This window comes from Canis lupus, chromosome 7, assembly GCF_011100685.1.
Source record: "Canis lupus familiaris isolate Mischka breed German Shepherd chromosome 7, alternate assembly UU_Cfam_GSD_1.0, whole genome shotgun sequence".
NCBI classification, from domain to species: domain Eukaryota; kingdom Metazoa; phylum Chordata; class Mammalia; order Carnivora; family Canidae; genus Canis; species Canis lupus.
Window position 1 is genome coordinate 79,506,188 of NC_049228.1, and position 27,826 is coordinate 79,534,013.

At 38.3% G+C, this 27,826-nt stretch overlaps 1 protein-coding gene across 6 annotated transcripts in view; it reads left to right on the plus strand.

Annotated features, from left to right (window-relative positions):
- DYM (dymeclin) overlaps positions 1-27,826 on the plus strand; it is a 343,179-nt gene that overhangs the window by 122,903 nt on the left and 192,450 nt on the right. For all 6 annotated transcript variants that reach the window (XM_038543986.1, XM_038543991.1, XM_038543989.1 and 3 more), the window contains 3 exons: positions 15,616-15,798; positions 20,926-21,104; positions 23,078-23,203. In XM_038543986.1, coding sequence (XP_038399914.1) covers positions 15,616-15,798; positions 20,926-21,104; positions 23,078-23,203 — 488 coding nt within the window. The remainder of the gene's footprint in view (positions 1-15,615; positions 15,799-20,925; positions 21,105-23,077; positions 23,204-27,826) is intronic.

The following is a 27,826-nucleotide window of genomic DNA, read 5'->3' on the forward strand; positions in this document are numbered from 1 at the left end:
ATTTCCCTTAGGGGACTGGAGTAATGTAGTAGGATTGCCGGGCAGAGCTTAGGGTTCACTGGAAATCTGTAGTAGTGAACTTAGAGCAATTGGAATGGTTGTGTGTTGGTCTTCAGCTATGTAGATCTGCTCGGGGACATGGAGTTGGTGGAAGGCTGGGTGGAAGTTGGTGTTTTGCTAGATGAATATGGTGGAGGAGGAGAGGAATGAGGGGGTTGGGAAGGAGAATGCAGGCGTGTAGGGGAGCGATCCTGGTGTTATCCTTGGAATCTTAGCTGGGCGAGGAGGGAAGCCAGGGCATAGGGAGTGGTGTTGGACATTGAAAAAGTGCTGGATGTGATAAAATCAAAAGTTGTTTGAGTCTCGTACTAGAGGAGATGAGATGACCTGGAAGGCTGGGAGGTGGTAGCCAGGGAGTGGAATGTCTGATTTCAGAGTTGTAGTAGTAGCACAATTAATGGTAAAGAGAACGCATGGCAGGAACGGCCATGGGAATGATGAGTTGAGGCGGGAGAGGGAAGTAACTCAGCAGATCAGGGCATTAGAACCGTATTATTGGGTGGCTTGACTGGGAGTAGGTTGAAGTTTTAAAAAATGAAAACTGGAGTAGTGCTGAGGGAGACACAGAGAGCCAGGTGCTCAGGTTGTTAGAGAATGAGCAGAAGTGACAGTGATGTCTGTAGATGACTGTGACAAGGACTGATGGGATGTTTGGAGGTCCCTGGAATGTCTGGAGAGATGTAGTTGGGAAGTAGGAATGATGAGTCGTCTCTGTGGTACCTGGGTTGTAGAGAGAGAAAAAGAAAAGCAAGTCACCACATGTTAAGTCTTCTGAGAAAGACCATCCTCAGCTTGTGACGCAGCTTTGCATCTCTTTGCTGATCCAGGTAACAGAGATGTAGGACATAGTAGTTAGTCCTGATTATCTTCTGGGAAATGTAAGTAGTCGGTTCTAATTATAGGTTTGGACACTTTGTCCTGGTGAGGCTTTTGGCCTCATGGCCCAGGAAGGAGGTGTCTCACCTGAGGAACCCAGAGCTCTGTGAGCCTCCCTTATATCCTACTGACTGGTTGTGTCCCAGGGGGGGGACAGTGTCTTGGTGGAGTGTGGTCTTACCAGTCATGCATCGCTGTGTTCTGGAGGGTTAACCAGTGAATCCACAACCCTCTTAATTGGCTGTTTTTGAAGCTAATTTAGCAAATTTATAACCTAAATCTAAAGTGCATCATTTCAGACCATGACCAATTCAGAACAAAAGAAATAATGCAGGAATTCCAAACACCTGTTGTGCATGCATCTGTGTGCACACATATGTGCATACGGAGCTTTGTAGTAAAAAACAAGCATTGCTTAGCAGCCGGTCTTTGTTAGACTTCCTTAGGATTTCCTTAAGCTCTAGTAATTCTTTTTTCTGGTGTATGAAAACCAAATAATATCCTATTACTAATTGAGTACCTTAATAATAGGTCAGTATTAATCATAGGTAAACCTGAAAATGAATATTATATAATTAATGGTCATTCTTTTGTGTGACCATCAGAAAGGACTTTAATTCTTGGCCTGCTTGGAGCCCTTCAGAATTGGGCAGTGGAACGAGCATTCCTGGGGCAGCGCTGTCCTGCGGGCTCCTCACAGCCTGTCCTCTCTTTCCAGTCTTACCTCACTCCATGCCTCCAGCCAAAACTCTTAAGTACACAGAAGGGTCGTGCTTGACCAGCTTTGTGTGATGCCAGCCCATGTGCTGAAATGCCTTCCCCCTTTCCACCTGCAGATCTGTCATCACCTGCACCTGCCAGGTCACAGGCAGCAGTTGTGGGAAGTTCTCCTGGGAATGACCTAGCAGAGCTAGATCTTTTTTTTTTTCCCCACGAGACTGTGTAACGCTCTCCGTACATTGTGTTACAGCGACACTCCTGTCTCTCGTTTCCTAGGGTGGTGGGCCCCCTGAATGTAGTGCCAGCAGTATATTCGTTGGAGAATCTGAGCATGCTTGCCAAAGAGATGATTTAGTAAATGTTTATTCACTGTAAAAAAGGGGCAAATTGCCCGGGAGAGATGGTTCCTTAGGGGGAAGTCAAGAAAATGCAGATGCATTAACCGGATGAACAGAAGGTAGAAGAACCAAAAAAGCAATCCATGCAAAGATAACCCAAATATATAAGGTTTCGGTGGATGAGAAGTCTGGCACGATAATTTGGGGCTAGACTCATTTGTGAGCCACAGATTGCTACTCCTTGTAGCAAATGGATTGAATTTAGGCCTATTATATCCCAGGCGCTGAAGATCTGATATGTGTTTAGGTTTAAGTTTGTAATTCACAGCCAAGGCTGGAGACTGCCTTCATTGTTTGGGAGGCAGAGAGGGCAATGGGTGAGAGTATTTGCCTTAGACTCAGAGCAACATGGGTACAGATCTGCTTAGCTCTATTACTGAGTAAGGGACTTAGCCTCTTCGAGTTTAATTTATCTGTAAAATTGGGTGAATTAATGATGATAATGCTTGGTGAGGTTGTAATGTGGTAATTAGTATAGATCATCATTAAAAGGCAGAAGCTGCTCTTTCTCTTCCTTCTTAGTTTCCTTCTCTTCTGTCCCCTCCGCCTCCCACAGTCCCTGGACTATGATGGTCTTTAAACATTATTGATCATCCATCCCATCAATAGAACCTTTTATAGCATCCCCCTGATATTAGTGAATTGATTTATAAATTATATAATGCATTGTTACATTACTGTATTATGTACATTATAAGACATCTAACATTGATGTTTTCTGAAGAATACAATTAAATAAAAGTTTTAAATTATTTAAAATTGGGCAGCCCCAGTGGCTCAGCGGTTTAGCGCCACCTTCAGCCCAGGGTGTGATCCTGGAGACCTAGGATCCAGTCCCACATCAGGTTCCGTGGAGTCTGCTTCTCCCTCTGCCTGTGTCTTTGCCTCTCTCTGTGTCTCTCATGAATAAATAAATAAATCTTAAAAAAAAAAAGAATGGAAGAAAATAAGTTATTTAAAATTGTGTTTATTAACAATACAGAAAATCTTTTTGATATTACAGAAATTATTAATCATCTGGATGAATATTTAAAAGTCTTGCTAATCACAATGGTTTCGTAGTGTCATCATTTACTATCACAAGGAACAGTAGATATTTATAGTCATGCTCACTGTTAAGGGTGGATATAACTGTATTTCATAGTCTTGGTAGTGGATGAGGAGGCATTTTTCTTCAGAGATCTGATAAGTATTGTCTTTGTTTTTATCTTACAAAATGCCTCTCAGAGGGCCCACATAGGTGGTAGAAGAGTTGGGTCTGCTGTCCTTTGTGGTATTGTTCATTTATAACTTGAATGTTTACTGTTTATTCTGTGTGATTTCTTTGCCAAAAGTCTAAAACGGTTTTATAACTCTCTTATTTTTAAAATAGATGATTATGAGAGTCAGTTTAGTTAAGCCTCGATAATTAATCATACTAAGTAAACCATGGAATGTGTCCTTATGCTGTAAGAACAGGAAGGAGTGAACCACCCCCACCTACGTTTTATGTTTGTTGGAAATGCCTCATCACCAGCATAAGGAAGGGGCCAGGGTGCTAAGGGGTTACAGATGAAGTATCATGGGCAGATGTTGAGGGGACAGAGTGTCTGGTTTGAAGAGGGGGGAGTACTATAGAGGTGTACCTGCCAGATGCTTAGAGATGTGATGTGTATTTCCGACTTCAACCACATTTATGCAACCACTGATTTTTGTGTTAGGTGAGTACAACTTGAATTTTCATTTACTTAATTTCACTTTAAAATGATTCATTTTTTCAAAATCTTAAGCATATTTTTACTCCATCCTTATGCCAAATGGTAAAGTCTTTGAAAATTGAGATTGATATGCTAATTATTTATATTTATAACGTACATAACTGTTGAATATTTTTTTAATAAGTTTTATTTATTCATGAGAGACACATAGAGAGAGGCAGAGACATAGGCAGAGAGAGAAACAGGCTCCATGCAGGGAGCCAGATGTGGGACTCGATCCTGGGACTTCCAGGATCATGCCCTAGGCTGAAGGCAGACACTCAACCACTGAGCCACCAAGGCCTCCTGAAGATTTCTTTTTAAATGCCAGACTTAACCATCCCTCTGGTCATCAGTGCATTGTTTTGGGAAACACTGCTTTAGGGCAAACATTGGGACCAATGGAATGGAGTTACTGGGAACCACATAGGGACCTGTCGTGGAAGGAAGGGCTCTTGGCCCTTTGAGCTCACGGGGCCCCTTTCTTATTTCATGGATCACAATTAATTTGCCTAACGTCTTTGCATGAGATAGGATTTATCTCTGTGGAAACTAGATTTCATTTTATTTTTCTTTATGCTTAGTGCATTTTTAATATAGTGCCTGATGCATTGGTAGGATCCCATAAGTGTATATTTCAGGGATGTGTGATTGTGGAGTTTCACTAAGACACATCAATTCTATTACCTTTCATTTTTCCTTTTCAAAAACTGGTATCTTCATAAATATGGAATTATTTCAGTGGATTTTTTTATTTTTTTAACAGTTCTATTTTCTTTTCTTTCTTTTTTTTTTTTTTAAAGATTTTATTTATTTATTCTTGAGAAACAGAGAGAGAGACAGAGACACAGGCAGAGGGAGAAGCAGGCTCCATGCAGGGAGCCCAACGTGGGACTCGATCCTGGGTCTCCAGGATCACGCCCTGGGCCTAAGGCGGCGCTAAACCGCTGAGCCATCTGGGCTGCCCCAGTTCTATTTTCTTAAAGGAATAAAAACTTTTAAAAGATTTTATTTATTTTAGAGAGAGAGAGAATTGTGGGGGGGCAAGGGGGAAGGAGAGAGAAAATCTCAAGCAGACTCTGTGCAGAATGAAGAGCCCAATGCAGGGCTCAGTCTCACAATCCTGAGATCATGACATGAGCCAAAATCAAGAGTCAGATACTCAACTGACTGGTCACCCAGGTGTCCCAGGAAAAAAAACTTTTTTTAAAAGTTCCATATGAAAAAAAAAGTTCCGGGATCCCTGGGTGGCGCAGCGGTTTGGCGCCTGCCTTTGGCCCAGGGCGCGATCCTGGAGACCCGGGATCGAATCCCACCTCGGGCTCCCGGTGCATGGAGCCTGCTTCTCCCTCTGCCTGTGTCTCTGCCTCTCTCTCTCTCTCCTCTGTGACTATCATGAATAAATAAATAAAATCTTTAAAAAAAAAAAAAAGTTCCATGTGGCTTATATTATGTATCAGAGATTCCAACAGATTTCAAACTACAAAGGTCAATAAGACGCTTTACTGACCTTTCAGTTTTTAAAACATTTTCCTCTGTTCCTTTATGGTATATTTATTTTCTTCTCTTTTTTGAAATGGTCAAAGCATTCCTCCTGGGAGACATGATGGAGTTAATAATACCATGTTGTTTTGTGTTAAGAAAATTCAATTTGACTCAAAATTGTTTTAGGAACTAATAGTCATATTAAGAGGGCTTTGAATATAGACACATGTAAAAAACTGAAACTATTAGTGACCTTTCCCCCACCCCCAGTACTGTAGTATAACCAGCTGTAGTTCAAGATTGTATATCTTGCTGCTTTATGTTCATTTTAACATGAAATGAAATTGTTGCCAGAGATCACGTTTTCTTAACATAAAGTTGGTTACATAGAAAAAGAGTCACTGTTCCTCCCCCCACTTTTTAAAAAGAGAAGCGGGAGAGAGGAGGGAAAGGGCAGAGGGGAAAAGGAGAGCGAGAATCGTAAGCAGGCTCCATGCCCAACATGGAGCCCAGCATGGGGCTCAATCTTACAACACTGAAATCATGACCTGAACTGAAATCAAGAGTCAGATGCTTAATTGAGCCACCCAGGTGCCCGTGTCTGCATAGTTTTGATGCTTATGAGGTGCTTTGCTTAGGTTGTCCTTTATAAAGATTAAACCCATTTACAGTCCCACCACTAATGTCTTAAAAGTACCTCTCCTGGGGATCCCTGGGTGGGATCCTCCTGGGTGGCTCAGCCGTTTAGCGCCTGCCTTTGGCACAGGGCGCGATCCTGGAGTCCTGGGATCGAGTCCCACGTCAGGCTCCCGGCATGGAGCCTGCTTCTCTCTCCTCATGTGTCTCTGCCTCTCTCTCTATGTCTATCATAAATAAGTAAGTAAATCTTTAAAAAAAAAAAAAAAAAGTACCTCTCCTGTAGTACCATCATCAGCATTAATGTAACATAATTTAAAATATGAGATTAAAGTTGATTTTGACAGCGTTTAGACCTTTAAAAATAGTGAGCTTTTCCTTTAATAGCAAATATAAAATCTGTGTTTATAAACTTTTAAAAGACTCAAATATAAAAATCTGTGTTATTTATACACTTTTAAAATATCCTTTGGTAAGCAACTGAAGTAACAAAGTGAAAGGAAGTAAGTAAAGGAACAAAAGAAGTCAGAGCCTTGTAAGGAATATAAAATATGAAAACAAATCAGCCAGGGAGTCCACAGGAGGTGTTGCTTGTGGGTAACATAGTAGGTGCAGGGGGAGATGGGGAAAGATGTAACCATCTGTGAGAGTGGAGAGGACAGAAGAGTTTCATTCTGCTTTGTGTATTAGAGCAGACAGGTGTGCTTTGGACCTTGAAGGGTTTTCCAGGCTAGAAAGGAAGTAGAAGAAGAAATGAAAGAAAATTAAGAAATAGGAGAAAGTGGAATGGCATTTTTGGTTGAGTAGTAAATTCAGAAGGAGTCTATAAATCTATTATTGATAGATTGCTGGACTGTGTTTTTTCTTCAAGGATCAACCTTGACGTTTAGGTAGAATTCTTTTTGTCCCCCTACAAACTCATTACAGTTTATTTGCTTGTCTCTGTTTCTTTTCTTTTTTAAAAATTTATTTATTCATGAGAGACAGAGAGAGAGGCAGAGACATAGGCAGAGGGAGAAGCAGGCTCCCTGCAGGGAGCCTGATGTGGGACTCGATCCCAGGACCCCGGGATTGCACCCTGAGCCCAAGGCAGACGCTCCACTGCTGAGCCACCCGGGTGCACCATGCTGGTCTCTGTTTCACATTCGTTTCTCCTTTGGACCGTGAGTTCCATGCATAGGGCATCAGTGTCATTGGGTTCATCATTGTCCAGTCCGGTTTCTTGCACTTTGCCCAGCCTGTAGCAGGCCCTACTAAGTGGTGACTTGAATGTATACAAGTGCATGGGCAGTTAGGACAGAGTTGGGCACAGCAATTAAGAATTATGTGCAAACAATTAAAAAAAAAACTACTGTTTGTTAAAAACAAAAATGTGTCTAACCAAGCAATGATATTCTGGAATGTTCTAACACATAATTATGTTAGGATATTGGTTTGACTTCAAATAGAGGTTAGATACCAATGGCTTGAACAAGACAGAAGGTGTACATTTCTGTCGCATAAAAGTCTAAGCTGGTCCAGGGGTGTAGGCAGCTTTGCTTCCTGAGGTCATCCAGGGTCCAGAGTTCCTTCTATCTATCTTGTTTTGCCAACCCTTTGGGTGGTGTTCTCATGGACAGAGTTGGATCTGTCTGTCTCCCATACGCTGTGGTTCCAGCCCAGGGGAAGGGTGAGGATGTGAAGAGTAAATAATTTCTTTTTGAGGATATGACCTAAAAACTGCATATGCTACTGCCAGTCATATCCCATGGGCTGAAATTTAGTCAAATGACCATAGTGTGCTGTAAGAAAGACCAGGAAATGTAGTCCTGCTCAGCCCAAGTCCAGGGCATTTTTTTAATAAAAAGGAGGAAAGGGAGCATGGTATTAGGATCAATTAGCTGACTTTGCCCCAGTGTTTGCCCTGGAATGTTTGTTCAATTTCTTTATGGGTAAATCATCTTTTCCTGCTATTTTACTACATATAACATAGGTAAAGCACAGATGTTTGAAGAGGTAGATATATTTATTAAACCACTATGGAAATTAAAAAATAAAATTGTATTGTAGTTGTTTGAGTGCTTGTCTACCCTTTTTGTTGTTGACTTCCTCAGAGGTCAAGTGGGATTTTTTTTTTATTCTTTGTACTTCTGGTACCTGGCACAGAGCCTCACCCTAATAGGTACTTGCTGAGTACTTATTGACTAATTATAGTCTTTTACCTGTGTTGATTGAAATGTTTCTAGCAGAACTTTCATACATATTTCTGATAGCTGACCTGCCTTCTCCTTAATTCTTAACTGATATCTGGTTTGTTATAATATTACAGGCCCAAATGTATGAATATGACCCTTTTAAGCATATTTTTATAACCACAGATGGTAGTATATAGTATCACTTTTTTATATAGTTCCAACTAAATAATTAATGTTATGTATTTGTTAGATATAAGAAATCAGTTTTACTTTGGTAAATAGTGTGTTTAGTAACATAAAAAACAGTAATTTACCTTAATTTCATTGTCTTAAAATAATAGTTAATCTTGAGTTTAACACTTTTTCAAATGAGAGATTCCCCCCCCCCCCCCCCCGGATTATTTTGTTGATGTTTCAGTCTGTCATACTTTGTATTTTCCTCGCATTTTTATTGTTAAGGATAAATAATTTTGAGTCAGTACTTTTAAAAAATTGAATCAGCATATTTGTTCTTTTAGTTAATTTCAGTACTTTTTAGTTAGATCAATTTTAGAAGTTTATTTGGAAGACCTGAGGGATACAATTAAAGCACTTGGGAGACCATCCTTAATTTGCTTTTTTTAGAACAGAAGGAAATATACTGTAACTTTCCCTTATTTTTCTGGTGGAGAGAAATTTTGTTTGCCAACAGGAAAATGCAATTCCACTAAGATTCTTGGGTCATAGATCAGAGGCTTGGATCAGCAAAAAGAAACGAACTTTTGGAAGAATTCTGGTCCAATGTTATGGGCCAGTTTAAACTACAATGTAGGCAATGGCAGGCTGCCTCCTTTCTCCCTATGAGGAAAGGCAACACTGCAGTAATATTTACCATGGAAAGGGAGGAGGCTGTGTGTGCTGGGGGTGAGCTGGGCTGTGCAAGCTTCTTGGCAAAGAGTTTGTCTAGCATTATATGCAGCTTCTCAGTCTGCCTGGGGAGATCTGAGGTGTGTGTGGGAGGGGGGCAGGGGGACTGAAGTTGTGTTCTTAGAATTTTGTGAAATTTGTCTGGTAGTAGTCAGCTCTTAGTTCTAGTCCTGAAGATGCACAGCTGTGAAGAGACTCCAAAACACACAAAAAACCCCACTTATCTTTTACCTTGGAGAGCACTTAGTGATTATTATTTTTCTTGCAGATTGAACTTCCTAATTGTGTTTTTCTTTGCTTGCAATCCCGGAATGTACAAGTGGTGGATGTAGGGGTACACAGTCATGGGGCCTACTCTGAGTAGAAGGAAATTTTTTCTAATGTTAAGATAAACAACAAATCAGTCCCAAAGCAAATAATACTTGGCTGCTGGTGGTACTTTCTTAAATGATTGTGATTTTCTTATGAAATGTTTCAAGTCCCTCAACTGTATTGTGAACATTGTTTTGAATAATTTTAAATTTGTGATGTGTAGTGATCAGTTATTAGTTGATAATTTTTATTCAGATATCCAAGTTTTCCTAATGAAAAGCAGGGAGCACAGTGCTTAACAGAAATTTTTGTCATTTTCAATCATTTTAAAAAGTTTTCTAAATTTTTTATTTTATTTTTTTATTTATTTATGATAGTTACAGAGAGAGAGAGAGAGGCAGAGACACAGGCAGAGGGAGAAGCAGGCTCCATGCACCGGGAGCCTGATGTGGGATTCGATCCCGGGTCTCCAGGATCGCGCCCTGGGCCAAAGGCAGGCGCCAAACCGCTGCGCCACCCAGGGATCCCTAAAAAGTTTTCTACATTAAAAAAAAAAAAAAAATCCTTCAACTAACTTCTCCTCCGGGGCCTCTTTTGCTTGTACCAGTGCTCAAGGTGTATACCGGATGTGCTGTGCTTTTTGAGCTTCCCTGTATACTCCTTTAGGAAAAACTTGGGCAGGAAGGCCTGTTTACCTACCCCCCAATAACAGCTTCTTCAGAGTTAATAGTAAAGTCACTAGTAAATAGTGAGTCACAGAAATCCCAGCTCCTGCGATTTGCAGGACCACAATTATGTGAGAAATGATATAGTGATAGGTATCCATGGTGTGTTCAACAGAAAATGTAAAATATTAAAAATGAACAAATGTTCACATTGAATTGTTGGCAGTATAAAGAAGAAATGAAAAGTATCTGCTTATGTTAGTTGAGGAAAAATAACATTTCTTAGTTTTATTTTGCCATCTATTTAAAATTTCTTTACAAAAGCATTTAATTTCCTTAACAAAGGTGTTATTTACAAATGCCATCTGCCCAATGTAATAAGTAATAGAAACAACAATAACACTAGACGAGTACAAAGACTAAAATATTGTGCCCATTGCCACCATCAGAGGTCTGATCAGTATTAACGTGTTGTGTTTATCCCTCCAAAATTGTCAGGAGGTGCTTTTTTTTTTTTTTTTTTTAACAATAATGACCATATCCTAAGTGTGCACCACATCGCATTTTGTGGGGCTGATGACTGGGAATTTTCTTTCTTTTCCTCATTTCTTTTGTCAATGTTTTTAACTGAAAGTTGTGCTTGAATTTGTCCATGCTAGAAGAGTCAGAAGAATAAGGAACGAAGTAAGACTCCCTTCAGGCAACTTCACTGCTTTTGCCTATGATCAGAGCTGCCTGCCATCAAGAGCCAGGCACCTGTACCTGCATTTACCTGCAGAGGGATGTATATTTATGGTTTTTTAAAAACCAGTGTTTTTTTAAAAAATTATTTTATTTTTACTTATTTATTATTTTTTAAATTATTTGTGTGTATATATTCTGTGATTTGCATTTTCACTTAATGATAGATTGATGAGGTTTTTCCATATTCTACATAATCACATACCTGTGGGATCTACCTTGTTCTATTTAGTTGTTATTTATTGGTTATTATTGGTTAAATTCTACTTACAGAAAATTTATACAAAGAAAGCAGAAATCTTTCTTGAATTCCATGCTGGAGGTGATTTCTGCAACCAGTACGGTGTATACTTTGTCCTTCCTGGGTTTTTTTAAGTTTTTAATTTTTATTCCAGCATGGTTAACATACAGTGTCTTATTAGTTTTAGGTGTGCAGTATAGTGATCCAGCCATTCTATACGTTGCTTAGTACCCATCTTGACAAGTGCACTCTTCAATCCCCATCTTCTGTTTCACCCATCCCCCCACACATCTCCCCTCTGGTGATCATCTGTTCTCTATAGTCAACAGTCTGTTTTGGGGAGTCCTTCCTGATTTCTGTTTTTGTTTTTAATATTTATAGACACACATGTGATTTAGGTGAGTAATTTTTAAGTTATTACCTCAGTTTTTCTGCAGCTTGCATTTTTTTTTAACTTAATAGTATATCTTAGAGATATTTCCTTGTTAATACACGGATATCTTAACTCCTATTGTATTCCATAGTATAGATAAACCATAACTACCGTAACCTCTTAGAGTTGGTGAGTACCTACATTGTTTCTGTTCTAACGTTTATAAACACTATTAAACATTACTGTACATGGTTCTTTATTTGCCTGCTCAAGTGGTCTCTGGTATAAGAAAAAAAAAAAACAATTCCTGGGTTGATGGGGGCATGAATGAGAACTGCCAAATATCCTACCAAAATCTGGTACCACTTGGGTTTCTTACTGTTGGTGATTTTCTATATACAATTATCAATATGCATGTTATAAATCTTTTAAAAATTTTGTTTTCTTGATGATGTTATTATCACATTAGTTTCTCTATATTGTTTTGAATTTTTAGTGCCCACTTTTATTTTGCATTGTTGGCTTTCTTTACTGGTTTACAGGAGGTCTTTTTTAAAAAAATAAATATCATCTGTTTTGTATGTTGCAGATATTTTCTCCTTCTCTCTTACTCATTTGGGATATACTTAATCACATCCAACTATTTAATATTTTAAGTAGTCCAATTATTATTCTTTGTAGCTTCTTGATTTTTGTTTCTTCTTTTTAATAATAAATTTTTTTTATTGGTGTTCAATTTGCGAACATACAGAATAACACCCAGTGCTCATCCCGTCAAGTGCCCCCCTCAGTGCCCGCCACCCAGTCAACCCCACCCCCCGCCCTCCTCCCCTTCCACCACCCCTAGTTCGTTTCCCAGAGTTAGGAGTCTTCCATGTTCTGTCTCCCTTTCTGATATTTCCTACCCATTTCTTCTCCCTTCCCCTATATTCCTTTTCACTATTATTTATATTCCCCAAACGAATGAGACCATATAATGTTTGTCCTTCTCCGATTGACTCTGCATCACTTGACATCAGGGAAATACAAATCAAAACCACAATGAGATACCACCTCACACCAGTGAGAATGGGGAAAATTAACAAGGCAGGAAACCACAAATGTTAGAGAGGATGTGGAGAAAAGGGAACCCTCTTGCACTGTTTGTGGGAATGTGAAATGGTGCAGCCACTCTGGAAAACTGTGTGGAGGTTCCTCAAAGAGTTGATTTTTGTTTCTTACATAAGAAAAAGGCTTTCTTACCCAAGGTTTATGCACATGCTTTTATAATTAAATACTGGGGAAATGGTTAAATTCTCTTGTCCCAAAGACATTTCCAGAATTTTGGTTTGTTTCTCACTGATTTGGAATACTACCTGTATCATAAGATTAATTCTTAAATATATGTAGTTCTTCTTCTTTTTTTTTAAAGATGTTATTTATTTATTCATGAGACACAGACAGACAGACAGACAGACAGGCAGAGAGACACAGGCCAAGGGAGAAGCAGGCTCCAATACAGGGAGCCCGAAGTGGGACTCCATCCCAGGACCCCGGGGTCACGCCCTGGGCTGAAGGTGGTGCTAGACCGCTGAGCCACCCGGGCTGTGGTTCTTCTTCTGAACTTGAACTCATTTCTGGTCCATCAAACTAATTTGTCTACTGCCTCTCTCACTTTTAAATGATGTTAATTTTATAAAAATCTTGCTGTTTAATCAGGAACATTCCTCACCAGGTTACTCCTTCCTAAAAACTGTTTCTTACATGTTTTTACATCCAGCAACATTTTATTTGCTTTGTATTACAAAATATTACATAAATTCCTCTTGGCATTTTGATAGTGATTGTACTGAATTTTAGATTAACTTAGGGGAAGTTTTGCATTATTGCCTTTTGCTAAAGATTGATTGATTGATTGATTGATTGATTGATTTATTTATTTATTTATTTATTTGAGAGAGAAAGAGAGCAGGAGAGTGAGCCTGAGCAGGAGAGGCAGAGGGAGAGAGAAACTCAAGCAGACTCCACACTCAGCGTGGAGCCCAATATGGGACTCAGTCTTAAAACTCTGAACCCTGAGATCACAACCTGAGCTGAAACCGAGTCAGACGCTCAACCAACTGCACAACCCAGCACCCTTTGTGGTCTTGCCTTTTTGACCAGAGATACATTGTACCTCTATATTCAGATCTTAAATGGCCTTCAGTCTCAAGGTCTGTGGTTATCGGCCTCAACATTCTACACATTTCTTTTGTGTTGATCCTTGAAGATTTTATTAGACTGGTTGCTATAGTGATTGGATTTTGTAGTTATTTATTGCTCATGTGTAGGCAGGTTTTTTTATTTTTTAGTCCTAGAACTGTACCAAAATCTATTAGTTCTAATAGTGTGTCAGTTGATTTTCTTGATGTCCTAGGAATCAAGATAGAAATGAGATAACTCTGTTTGATAGAAATGTGAGCCATAAATGCAAACCACACATGTAATTTAAAACTTCCTAGTAGTCATATTAAAAAAGTAAAAAGAAACAGTTGAAGTTTAACAGTACTCTTTAATGTAATATGTCCAAAGTGTTATAATTTCAACAAGTAATCAATATTTAAAAATTAGTGTGAAATTCTTACTTTTGTATTACGTCTTCAGAATTCAGTGTTTTATATTTACACACAATGCCTTTGGGATTAACCACATTTCAGGTGCTCAGTACCCACAGTGGCTAGTGGCTACTCTATTGGACAGTGCACAGATTGCTTGCAAATAATGAAATTTTTTTTCCGTTTTGGGGGGGGGGGGCGGGAGGGGAGGTATTTTTTTTTTTTTTCTCTTTGCCTTAAACACTTTTGCTTAGAGTACCAGTAGTACAGTAGTGATGTAGTGATGGTGGTGATATTGGTGGGAGTTCTTCCCGTGTGTGTAACCACTGTGGATTTCGGATTAGACTTTAGAATCTAAAGAGGTTACTTTTCTATCTTATAAGAATTCTTAATAGATCTTAAGTTTAATTTTAAAAATTGACCAGATTGTCTTTTCCTCCATCTTTTTAAACTGACTAGAAATACAGGCATACCTGTGCTTTGCAGATACTGCCTTTTTTTTTTTTTTTTTTTTTTTTTTAAGGTTTGTGACAACCCTGCATCTAGCAAGCCTGTTGATCTCATTTTTGTAACCACATTTGCTCACTTTGTGTCTCTGTGTCAGATTTTGGTAATTTTCACAATATTACAAATTTTTTCATTAATGTTATATTTGTCATGGTGGTCTGTGATTAGTTATTACAACTAGCAGAAAGTTCAGATGACGCTTAGCATTTTTTAGCAATAAAGTATTTTTTAAGTAAGGTATATACATTGGCTTTTTAGATATAATGCTATTGCACACTTAATACACTACACTATAGTATAAACATAACCTTCTGTGCAGTGGTAATAATTCATTTGACCCACTTTATCACAATGCTCTTTACTTTATTGCAGTGGTCTGGAACCAAACGTGCAGTATCTGAGGTATACCTGTAAATTAATAGATTTCTAAAATGATGAACAATTCTTGCATTTCAGAGACAAAACTTTCACGATCATCATGCATTTGTTCTTTTAACAAATTTTTCAATAGGATTTCATCTGCTTTTGTTTGAATCTATCTAAAAATCTGTTTTCATTTTTCCTTCTTGTTTTAAATGCAATCATTTTTCAGTTTCTGTATCAGGGAGATTTTTCAGGGCTTGTCAGATGAGTTGTGTAAATATACCTCTTGTATACTTCGGAGCTATTTATGTAATATGGGAATTGTCTGTCCTGGGAGGGCTTGGTAGACTAACTTATAAAACATCTGGATTCAATTTGATTTTTAGGGCTAGTTCTTTGACTCCATTTCCTACTCTTCGAAGGTTATTTGTCCATTTGGGTTTTTTGTCTTTGACCAGTTTTGTATCTTCTAGATATATTAGTATTCATTTATGTTTTCAGATATATTGGTATAAGCTTGTCCGTGAAATTTTCTTGTTGTTGTGAAATTTTATTATAATTATGTAGATGTTTTGATATGTAAAGCAAATCTAGAAAGATAGAGGAAACTTAATAGTGGTTGTTATCTATGGGAAGTGGAAGTGGAATTATGGGAGTAGGAAATGGTAGTCTTAAATTTTATATCCTTGGGCAGTTTGAGAATTTTCAAGTAACTTGTTTTACTTTAATAATTGAAAAAGTGTTCTTTCAAACTTTTAAATACTATAAAGTATATAGAATATCATACAGAAATAGGCATATCCATTTTACCGGTCCCAGCACGCCTTAACTGTTTGTTTTCTTCTCTAGCTGGCCTCTGGACTGTCTTCACACTGGGTGGCGTGGGCAGCAAAGCAGCTGCTACTCCAGAACTTTCTTCCCCTCTGGCCAACCAAAGCCTCCTGCTTCTGCTCGTGCTGGCCAACCTGACTGATGCTGCAGATGCACCAAACCCCTACAGACAAGCCATTATGTCCTTTAAAAATACGCAAGGTTTGTGGTACTTTGCTCCTTCCCTCTCTCCTTCCCTCCATCCCTTCGCCATGCTCATTGTGGAGCTTGACTCGGAGCTTGAACTCTCAACCCTGAGATCAAGACCTGAGCCGAAATCAAGAGTTGGATGCTCAACCGACTAAGCCACCCAGGTGCCCCTAAAAATTCTTTCTAATGAGGAAAGAGGATATTGCTTCCCCTGTTGTTTAATAGTTGTATATTTTCATATTGGTTAAAGATGAGAAAAACTTAGACTTTCCTGTCTGTATTCACAGGAAGGTCAAATGAATCTTAGATGAGCGCTCTGATTCTTTATATCCACTTAAGTTTACATTTTTATCCAGAGAAATCCAGGCCAGTGTTTGCCTTATTTAGATCTGCCTGTCCTATTAGGAGTAGGAATGAACCTGAAAACTCCAAGTGATAGGTTGTTTGAAGTTTTTCATTTAAAGCCTGTATTCCAATTAGAATTTTATAGTACTTAAAATTAGAACTCAGCAAGCGTTTTCTGCCAAAGGGCAGATGGCTTTGTGGGGTCATGTGTTATCTGTCACCACATCTTAACTCTGCTGTCATAACACAAAAGCAGGCATAGATAATAAAGAAGTGAGCATCGCTGGTTTCCAGTAAAACTTTATTTCCAAAACAGATGATGGGCTTGCCCATGGACTGTAATTTGCCCTGAAGTAGCGCTTGAGTAGGTAGTTCCATGTTGAAAGAATAATCTCTAATCAAAAGATTATACTCCCTTTAAAAACAAAACAGGATTGTACTCTGTAGGCCAAATTAATATGGTAGCTAGATTTTCAAGATGTATCGAACACTAGTATAATTAAGATGCGTACGAAGTGAAGTTACTGGATAGGAACATTCTTAAGGCTTCTGAAGAATGTTGCCATGTTCCTTTCTAGAGTTCTAACATAATTAATAGTGCATGATGTGCCAGTTGAATGTACCTTTGCCAACTCTGGTATTACTATTTGTAGAAGAAAACAATAATAGGGAGTCTCTAACAATTTGAGAAAAAAATGAAGACGCATGTATCTGATAGTACTTTCCTGTTCCCATTACTATTCCATTGTGGCTTACTGATTAAGAAAGCAAGTTTTGGAGTTGAGCAGACCTAAGCTTATGCCACACTTTAGTCACTTTGAAGCTGTGAGGCCTCCTACCGTTTGCTTAATGTCAAGCCTCCCTGGCTTTGTCTATAAAATGGGGATAACATCACCTAATAGGATTTATAGAAGTACCACACAAGGTAAGGTTTTAAAATGATTAACTCAGATTTTGCAACATAGCCAGATGTTCAGTATATGGTATTTATTGTTACTTTTGATGCTCAGGTAAGATGTTACTATTTAGGGTCGAACTCTTTTTGGATAGCCATCTTTTTTTTGGTGGATCATTTGGTGCAGTGATTCAGAACACTGACTTTAGGGTTAGACTGCCTTGGGCTCATATCCCAGTTTTTATTCTTTAAAGACCAGTGTCTTGATCTGTAAAGCAGGGGTTATAATCTCTTACCACACAGGGCTCTTATTAAATGAGTTTTTTATCATAGTACAGAGTCATTATATTATTGCTGTAATTATAAGAAGCAGTGTAATATAGTGATGACAACAGAGGCTGATCTGTATTTTATTTTGGGCTAATCGTGGAAAAGTTAATCTCTCCAAGCCTTTATTTCATCCTTTGTGAAACTGGTCAAAATAGTGACATGATCATTGTATGCATTAGATTTTTTTTAAAAAGATTTCATTTATTAAAAAAAAAAAAGATTTTATTTATTCATTAGAGACAGAGAGGGAGAAGGAGAGAGAAAGAGGGAGGTGCAGAGACACCGGCAGAGGGAGAAGCAGGCTCCATGCAGGGAGCCTGACCTGGGACTCAATCCCAGGACTCTGGGGTTACACCCTGGACCGAAGACAGGTGCTAAACCGCTGAGGCACCCAGGGATCCCCTAAGATATTAGAGATATTAAAATATCAACTCATTGTGCTATCACATTCCAGTGTTTTATCTGATAAGATTATACTTTTCTCCAACTCATTTGATCTATATTTCCTTTTTAACTTGCTAACTTTGCTGGCTTTAGTATCTAAGCGAGTCCAGTTAACGGTAGGAAAGGGGCTCTGTCAGTTTTGCAGTATCAGAAATTTTCCCAAGTGGGCTGTAATTTATGGTTTTCATCATTTAGTGACTCTATTTTAAAAAAGGTTTTTGGCAGGATGCAAAATCAATGCCCAGAAATCAGTGGCATTTCTATATACTGACAAGACTGAAGAAAGAGAAATTAAAGAGTCATTCCCATTTACAATTGCACCCAAAAGCATAAGGTACCTAGGAATAAACCTAACCAAAGTGGTGAAGGATCTATGCTCTAAAAACTATAAAACACTTCTGAAAAAAATTGAGGAAGACACAAAGAGATGGAAAAATATTCCATGCTCATGAATTGGAAGAATTAATATTGTGAAAATATCACTGCTACCCAGGGCAACTTACACGTTCAGTGCAATTCCTATCAAAATACCATGGACTTTCTTCACAGAGTTGGAACAAATCATCTTAAGATTTGTGTGGAACCAGAAAAAGACCCTGAATAGCCAGGGGAATATTGAAAAAGAAAACCAGAGCTGAGGGCATCACAGTGTTGGATTTCAAGTTGTACTACAAAGCTGTGATCGTCAATACAGTGTGGTACTGGCACAAAAAACAGACACATAGATCAATGGAACAGAATAGAGAACCCAGAAATGGGCCCTCAACTCTATGGTCAACTAATATTCGACAAAGCAGGAAAGACTATCCACTGGAAAAAGGACAGTCTCTTCAATAAATGGTGCTGGGAAAATTGGACATCCACATGCAGAAGAACGAAACTAGACCACTCTCTTACACCAGACACAGAGAAACTCAAAATGGGTGAAAGATCTAAATGTGAGACAAGAATCCATCAAAATCCTAGAGGAGAACACAGGCAACACCCTTTTTGAACTTGGCCACAGCAACTTCTTGCAAGATACAGCTATGAAGGCAAGGGAAACAAAAGCAAAAAGAACTATTGGGACTTAATCAAGATAAAAAGCTTCTGCACAGCAAAAGAAACAGTCAACAAAACTAAAAGACAACCTAGAGAATGGAAGAAGATATCTGCAAATGACCTCTCAGATAAAGGGCTGATATCCAAGACCTATAAAGAACTTCTTAAACTCAACAGCACAGAAACAATCATGAAACGGGCAGAAGACATGAACAGATATTTCACCAAAGAAGACATAGACACGGCCAACAAGTGCATGAGAAAATGCTCCGCATCACTGGCCATTAGGGAAATACAAACCAAAACCACAATGAGATACCACCTCACACCAGTGAGAAAATTAACAAGACAGGAAACAACAAATGTGGGAGAGGATGTGGAGAAAGGGGAACCCTCCTGCACTGTTGGTGGGAATGTGAACTGGTGCAGCCACTCTGGAAAACTGTGTGGAGGTTCCTCAAAGAGTTAAAAATAGACCTGCCCTAGGACCCAGCAATTGCACTGCTGGGGATTTACCCCAAAGATCCAGATGCAGTGAAATGCCGGGACACCTGCACCCCGATGTTTCTAGCAGCAATGTCCACAATAGCCAAACTGTGGAAGGAGCCTCAGTGTCCACCGAAAGATGAATGGTTAAAGAAGATGTGGTTTATGTATACAATGGAATATTCCTCAGCCATTAGAAATGACAAATACCCACCATTTGCTTCGACGTGGATGGAACTGCAGGGTATGATGCTGAGTGAAGTAAGTCAGTTGGAGAAGGACAAACATTTTATGGTTTCACTCATACAATATAAGAAAAAGTGAAAGGGATTAAAGGGGGAAAGGAGAGAAAATGAGTGGGAAGTATCAGAGAGGGAGACAGAACATGAAAGACTCCTAACTCTGGGAAGCGAACAAGGGGTAGTGGAAGAGGAGGTGGACGGGGGGATGGGGTGACTGGGTGATGGGTACTGAGGGGGGCACTTGATGGGATGATCACTGGGTGTTATACTATATGTTGGCAAATAGAACTCCAGTAAAAAATCCAAAAAATAAAAAAAATAAAAAAGGTTTTACAAAAAATATTGTATACATTTTCCAGTAGTTTGAAATTTGGTGTATTTTACTATAGAAGCTAATGCTGAACATACTGATGCTGATAATACTTTAAAATTATTTAGGGGCGCCTGGCTGCTTCAATCAGTACAGTGTATGACTCTGAATCTCAGGATCGTGAGTTCAAGCCCCACGTTGGGGGTAGAGTTTACTTACTAAATATATGAGTAATAGGAATAAGAATTTTAAAAATAAAGCTAGCTAAATTATATGACGTTACCTAGTTATTTTCTTCATAACTAGATTCATGACATTGGTAGCTGAGCCATAATTATTCATTTGAAAAAAAAATTGACTCAGCTTGAAGTCCTTTTTTCTTTTTAGCCCTTACAAGAGGATTTTTTGTTTTATGTAGAAACTTTTGTATTCTTTGTCTCAATATTTTTTATTTAGGGCTGGTGGTCATTTAGTTTTGGTAAATAGAACATCTCAGATGTCATGTTTGAATTGTATCTATTAGAGCAGCCTTTGGCCTGGGGTTGTAGCTGTTTATTTAACCTCATGTTCTTATAACCAGTTTAATTCAGCTATATTAATGCAAAAATAGTAATAAGCTCAAAGTATGTGACTTAGTTTAGTTGAATCTTTTTTATATTTGGCTTTTTTAAAGATAAAAAATCATTGTTATGTGGTATTTGCACATGTATTTATAATCATTGAAAGGCCTTGGTTTAGATAGTATAAAGAAATAAACTCCCAGATTTTTTTTTTTTTACATTGGCGAGAACATTTTAGTTTCACTATCTCCTCCAATTTCAGTTATACAGTAGTTTATCAACTATAGTCACCATGCTATACATTAGTTTAGTTCTCTAAGTAAAATTTAAAATTGAAATTGAAATTTTGAACCTAAAATGTAGTGACATATAAAATTAATGGGAATTGAATTGTACACGTTAATGGTGCTTTCATTATTTATATGAGGCACGGTCCTGAAAATACTGACATAATATTTTTAAAATTTTGTGGTTTCTGTGTTCCAGATAGCAGTCCTTTCCCCTCATCAATTCCACACGCTTTCCAGATTAACTTCAACAGTTTGTACACAGCTCTCTGTGAACAGCAGACATCTGACCAGGCAACTCTCCTCTTGTACACATTGCTCCATCAGAATAGTAATGTTAGAACGTACATGTTGGCTCGCACAGATATGGAAAATCTTGTAAGTATCACACTACACATTTCATGCTTTTTGTATTGTTTAATCTTTTGAAGAGCGGTTTCTTTTCCCAGGAGGGTAAGTATGTTTGCCTGGTTGCAAAGGTGAGGTTGAGAGATGGATGGGGAGCTGCCACCAGGCACAGGGGTACGTAGGACACAGCGCACATGGCAATGTTGTCACAGGGCAGGAGAACACAGCAGCATGACCAGCTTCCCTGTCCTTCAGGACTTTCTCTCCCCGTGATCCAGCCTGATTAAGTCCTTCAAGAAGCGCGGCCTGTTGTTCTCAGGATATTCATGTCGTCGTGGCTCTTTTCAGATGCTAAGTGTCCACCCACCAAGATCATATAGCTAGTCCCAGTTGCAGCAGGTTCCTGCTGAACATGGCTAAGAGGAAGGGTAATATTCCAGCTCAGTTTCCCACATGTCCGTCCCTTCAGCAGGCTTTGACTCGAGGCCTGCCCATGCCGGACAGCACTTACATGCTCTCACTATCCCTATTATGTGAGTGAAAAACTCCGATAGGGAATCTCAGATTTTTGTTTGTAACTAACATGTAAACAAAAATGTTTCTTTCTTTCTTTTTTTTTTTTTTTTTTAAGAATTTATTTATTCATAAGAGACAGAGAGAGGCAGAGACACAGGCAGAGGGAAGCAGGCTCCATGCAGGGAGCCCAACGTGGGACTCAATCCCAGGTCCCCAGGATCAGGCCCTGGGCCAAAGGTGGCGCTAAACTGAGCTACCCAGGCTGCCCACAAAAGTGTTTCTGAGTGGAAAAGTAACCTTGTCTCACTAAGGTATTAATGTTATAATTTAAATATATGCTAGAGAGATACCTGTGGGCTGTGTATACCTGAATAGAATTGTAAACATCCCTGAAATAGCCAGCAGCTTGCTGGTGGCATTAGGAATGTTCCCCTGTACCAGTTTTTACAGATTGATAGCAGGATTCACCAGAGATTCGGTGGCCATTTTTTCAGTGTTAAAATATTGAGTTGACGTAGAATATTAGAATTCATCGAAAGACTATGTTCTATGTCAAGGCAACACAAAAGATAATATATATAAAGTGATGAATGAACCTGTCTGCACACCAGGTATATGTTGAAAACATTGGTTATTTTAAATAGTAAAATTGGATGTAATAGTGTAAAGCTCATATGAGCACAAACTTGGAGAGATGACTTTACTGATGGGAGAGTTGAGAATATGCAGAGGCAGTTCTGAGCATGTCGTATCCTAAGGGAAATGATGACAGTAAACAGATAGCCCATGACACTACTTGTTGTAGAAAGTTCCACCATGATAAGGACGTTGGTACACAGAATGTGCAGGAAACAGTCCTCTGTGTGTGATGACATACACCAGTAAAAGCTTAAAAGGTTTTCTTTTTGGGTTTTTTGGAGTGAGGGGTGGAGGGTTGTATATTTATTTTTGTTTTTAATTTCTGATATGATTATGATGATAATGTCTCAGCTGATGTCCTTATCTATCTTTTTGCCTTTCTTCTGTAATATTTTTTAAGACTATGATTAGAAAATGGGATTTTGGTAGGATACTTACTAGGCTGATCTGATTTTATTAATAATTTTGTTCTATAATCTTTCCTATTAAGACACATTAGTGTTTGACACATTAGTGTTTGTAAGAATACCTGATGTGTAAGTTCCTGCTAGCCCGAGGCAGACCTGCCTCTCTTCAGTGTCCCATGTTGGCCTACGTGGTCTCTGCAGATCCTGTCTTTACGTGGTGGCAGACCGTCGTACGGGGTAATTGTTTCCTCTACTGGTATCAGAGCTACACACCGGAAAAGTACTTTCAGGCATAAGCTGGTCTGTGTGGTTTTCTTTTTCCTTTAAAGAAACTTATAACTATGAAATTAAAACAGAGTACATAATGAAAGCATAAAGGTTGAAAACATTGGTCTTATGATGAAGTAATTGAAATAGTAAATTAAAATTTCTATTTGATAGGTTTTACCAATTCTTGAGATTCTGTATCATGTCGAAGAAAGAAATTCACACCACGTGTATATGGCCCTTATAATATTATTGATCCTTACAGAAGACGATGGCTTTAATAGATCCATTCATGAAGTGGTAAGTTACCATTGCTTTGCTTAGAGTTTTAGAGTTTCTTAACAGGCAGGTCTTTCTGCCAAGCTTTACTGCAGCCTTAGCATTTCTTTCTTCTTTTCCTTCTTGTGGATGTTTCCGCAGGAACCTGGCTCAGGAATGGTGTGCCTTTCTTCAGATTTATGAAGTGCTTTTTTTCGAATATTAGCCACTGTTAAAAACTCAATCAAAACGGTTTCTTTAGTTATCAAGGCGAATGTTTTTGCTGCCACTGAGTTAATTTTTCTTCTCTGTTTTGTTTCCCCTTTTTAGTTTGAAAGAAACTGTCAAATAGGCTTGCCTCTTGTATACAGAGTAAGGGAAGCAATAGGGAACAGAGAGAAGGCAGCTGGGAAATGAATGGTCTTCTGTTTTTGGAAATCAGTAACATAATTTAACTCTTTCAATTTTAGTTCTGTGGGTGAGTTCCAACCCCAAACTGATTTTTATCTTCCTCTTTGTATTTTCTTTGTGTCAAAGTAACATATGTATATAGTTTTTTGGGGGAGGTTTTTAAAAAGATTTTATTTTTAAGTCATCTCTACCCTGGACGGTGGGGCTCAAAACTCACAACCCTGAGATTGAAGAGTCACACACTATTGACTGAGCCAGTCAGGGGCCCTAACACATGTACATAATTTTAGAACTTATACAGAAGTGTTGGGTTTTAATGCAACATGATACATCCTGTGTCTACCCTACACCTGATTCCCACACCCCAAAGATCGATGCTTTTGACTCTGGCCATGTTTCTAAATAACGTGCTTATCTTGTTATTTCATGATTTTTCAGATTTAGATATTCACTGTTCTCTTCCTAAAATGGAAAATAAGTCATTATTCACTCTCTTTCCTGCACATCATGCTTGTTCCCTCTGGGTTCCCAGCCCCCTCTCTGCACATAGACTTTTCCTCTCCTTCCATTTTATTATCATTTTTAGCTTGAGAACTCAGCATCTTCATGATTATAATTAACTAGTATTCTTAGTTCAGCTATGTAATGTATGATAATGGCATTTCCTTTCTTGTTCAAGTTTTGGTTTTTCCATAGCACACAATTACCCAGTTTTGTTTGTTTGTTTTAAAGATTTTATTTATTTATTCCTGAGAGACGCAGAGGGAGAAGCAGGCTCCCTGCGGGAAGCTGGATATGGGACTCGATCCCAGGACCCTGGGATCACGCCCTGAGCTGAAGGCAGATGGTTACCACTGAGCCACCCAGGCGTCCATTCAATTGCCCAGTTTTTTATTCACGAACCAATCACACTAAATCAGCTCCGGTACTTCAACAGAACTGAGGACTCCCTGTAAATGTATTAAAATGAGTTACATAGTTTCTTAGTTTCATTTTCTTCTTTGACTTCTGTCTTTAGCAGTGTTGGAGGCTTTACTCAAATGTTTGGTGACCAGTGTTTGTTTATATTTAGAAGTAAGGCACTGAAAAGTTGATTGTAAGTTTTGTTTGTGGGCAGGACTGACTTGCTTTAATTTACTCTAGGTGGTCTGTTTTTCTGGGCACTCTACTATCGACTTTTCTTTTGGAGGGATCAGTTTCTCTGGGGGCTCTTCCATTCATTCTGCTGTGGGGATCTAGTGGAAGAGGAGTTAGGGCTTTCACTCTTAATAGGGTACAAATACTCTTTTCTTTTCTTTTCTTTTCTTTTCTTTTCTTTTCTTTTCTTTCTTTTCTTTTTTCTTTTCTTTCTTTTTTCTTTTTTTTCCTTGTCTTCAGTAGGGTTTTTGTAGCATGTTTATTCTTCTCTGATGATGTTCCATTAAAACTTTTTTTTTTTTGTCTCTTACATGGTGTAACCATCGCTTCAATTAAGATTTAAGGAATCTTGACACTGTAAAAAGAGGATAAAACATAAAAATTTCTTGATTCTTGTGTTTAGTAAAATACCACCAGCAAGAAAGAATTTGTATGGGTTGTCTCATTTTTTATAGCATTTATCTTTAATAAGAAAAACCAATAAAATTTTTAAAAATATTTAAGTTGAAATATAAAATGTGCACAAATTTTGAAGGTACTTAGGAGTTTTACATATGTGTATACCTGTGTTGCTGCCACCCAGATCAAGTTATTGAACACTTCTAGCATAACAGAAATGCCTTTTCCTGGCCAGTACCCCACAACCAATCAGTGAACTACTATTCTGACTTTCCTCCCAACAGATTAGTTTTTCTCTCTCCTTGAATTATGATGTGCTCTCTATTTTTTTGGCTTCTTTTACCCATCAGAGTGTTGCTGAGTTTTACCTGCGTTATTGCATCATTATTTGGTTCTTTTGTATTATTAGGTGCTATTCCAGTGTATGAATATGCCACAGTAAATTTATTCATTCTCTTGGTGGTAGATATTTTCTTTTTTTCCCACTTTAGGACTATTTTTGATAAAGTTGCTGTGTCCATTTTTGCATCTGTACATTGGCAGACATACACACTCATTCTCTTGAGTATACACCTAGGGTAGAATTGCTGAATCAAGGTCAGGTGTGTGTTTAGCTTGACAAGACAGTGATAAAACTGAAGTTGTGTCCAGCCCTGAGTTCACAGTTCCACTCCAGGGCTCTATAGGAAGGACATGCACAAAGAGGACATGCTTATTAATGGTCATCCAGCAACCTTGTTGATATTAAAAAATGTTTAGGGCATGCAGAGTCTAACAGGGTGCTGGCTACATCTAGAGAGCAAGACAGGGGGGTGAAAATGGGGAAGGGTACACTGCGGCTTCACCTAGGTCTGTAGTGTTGTATTTGCTTCAACAGCATGGAAAGCAAAACAGGAAGTAACTACCAAAAAGAACTTTGAAGCAAATATGACATGTTAAGATTTGACAAAACTCAAAGATGGATACACTTTTTATTATATCATTTTCTATACTTCTTTGGTATCCTTATTATATTTATAATTAAAATTAGCAAAGGAGTTTGAATTAAAATTAAAATTTCTTGACTACCAAAACAGGGATGGTAAGATAAGGAAGGCAGTAAGTTCTATCCACATTCAGACTCAGTTTCTTTTTTTTTTTTTTTTTTAATTTTTTTTTAAATTTATTTATGATAGTCACAGAGAGAGAGAGAGAGAGAGAGAGGCAGAGACACAGGCAGAGGGAGAAGCAGGCTCCATGCACTGGGAGCCCGATGTGGGATTCGATCTTGAGTCTCCAGGATCGCACCCTGGGCCAAAGGCAGGCGCTAAACCGCTGCGCCACTCAGGGATCCCCCAGACTCAGTTTCATAAGGATTTCAGGGTATTCCAGATGACATTTCAAGTTCAGGTATTTAAACAGATTTTTTTCCCTTCAGAATTTGGCTTTCTTGTTGATCTCTGCTTATTTTTATTTTTTTCCTTTGCATATGTAGTAGTAAAAATGAACAAGTAAATGTTTCTACCAAAGTTATCCACATGGAATTATTAGATGTGGATTTAATTGTCCACGAAATAGATTCTGATACTGATTTTTGGTTTGAATTAGCATTTCCTAATATCCAATGGTGATGAGCATTTTTCCATGTACTTTTCATATACTTATATATCTTTTGTGAAGTATCTTTCCAAATTTCTCCCATTTTTAAAAATTATACTTTAAAAAGTTAATTATAGTTTTAAGAAAAATAGAATTCATGTATCCTTCACCTGATTTCCCTTAATGGCAAGTGTAATTGCAAAACAGTAAGTAATACAGTATCACAACCAAGATATTGATATTGACATAGTCAAAATACAAGACATTTCCATGACCACAGGGATAGCCCTCTGTTACCTTCGATAGCCATACTTCCTTTTAAAAAATTGGGTTTTTGTCTTATTACTGAGTTATAAGGCTTCTTTATATATTCTAAATCACATGGATTTTTTTCCAGTCTGTCAGTATAGTGCATCATAATGAATAAGTTTTGAATATTCAGTCAATCTGACATTCCTGGGATAAGCGGCACTTGGCCATGATATATTCTCTTTTTATATATATTTGATTAAGTTTTGAGCTTTGATAGTTTTTTTGTCTATCGTGGAATTGGTACATTTCTTCTAGGGTCTTGAATTTATTCCTGTAAAGTTGTCCATAATTTTTTTTTACTTACTGTTTTTTCCCTGACCTTTTTTATATCTGTGCTAGCCATAGAGACATTATTGCTGTCATTCTTAACTTTGGAATATGTATTATTTCTGTCTTATTCTACCTCTGACTGACTAGGGGTCCATCCTTCCATCCTGTCTTCTTTCTTCCTTTTCTGTCCTGCGTCCTTTAAATCTTTTGAAAGGACCAAGTTTTAAAAAAGGTTATTTATTTTAGAGAGAAGGGAGTGCATGAGTGGGGGAGAGGCAGAGAGGGGGGTAAGCAGACTCCCTGCTGAGTGTGGAGCCTGATGTGGGGCTTAATCTCAGGATCCTGGGATCTTGACCTGAGCCAAAACCAAGAGATGACTGCTAACCGACTGAGCTACCCGGGGGCCCCTCAAAGGACCAACTTTTGATTGCATTGGCTTTTCTCTGTTTTCTTCTATTTCATTAATTTCTACTTTTAATTTACCTTCTTCTGCTTACTTGAAGCTTTAACTTGCTCTTTTTTTATAAGTAGAAACTTAGATCTTTGATTTTAAATCTT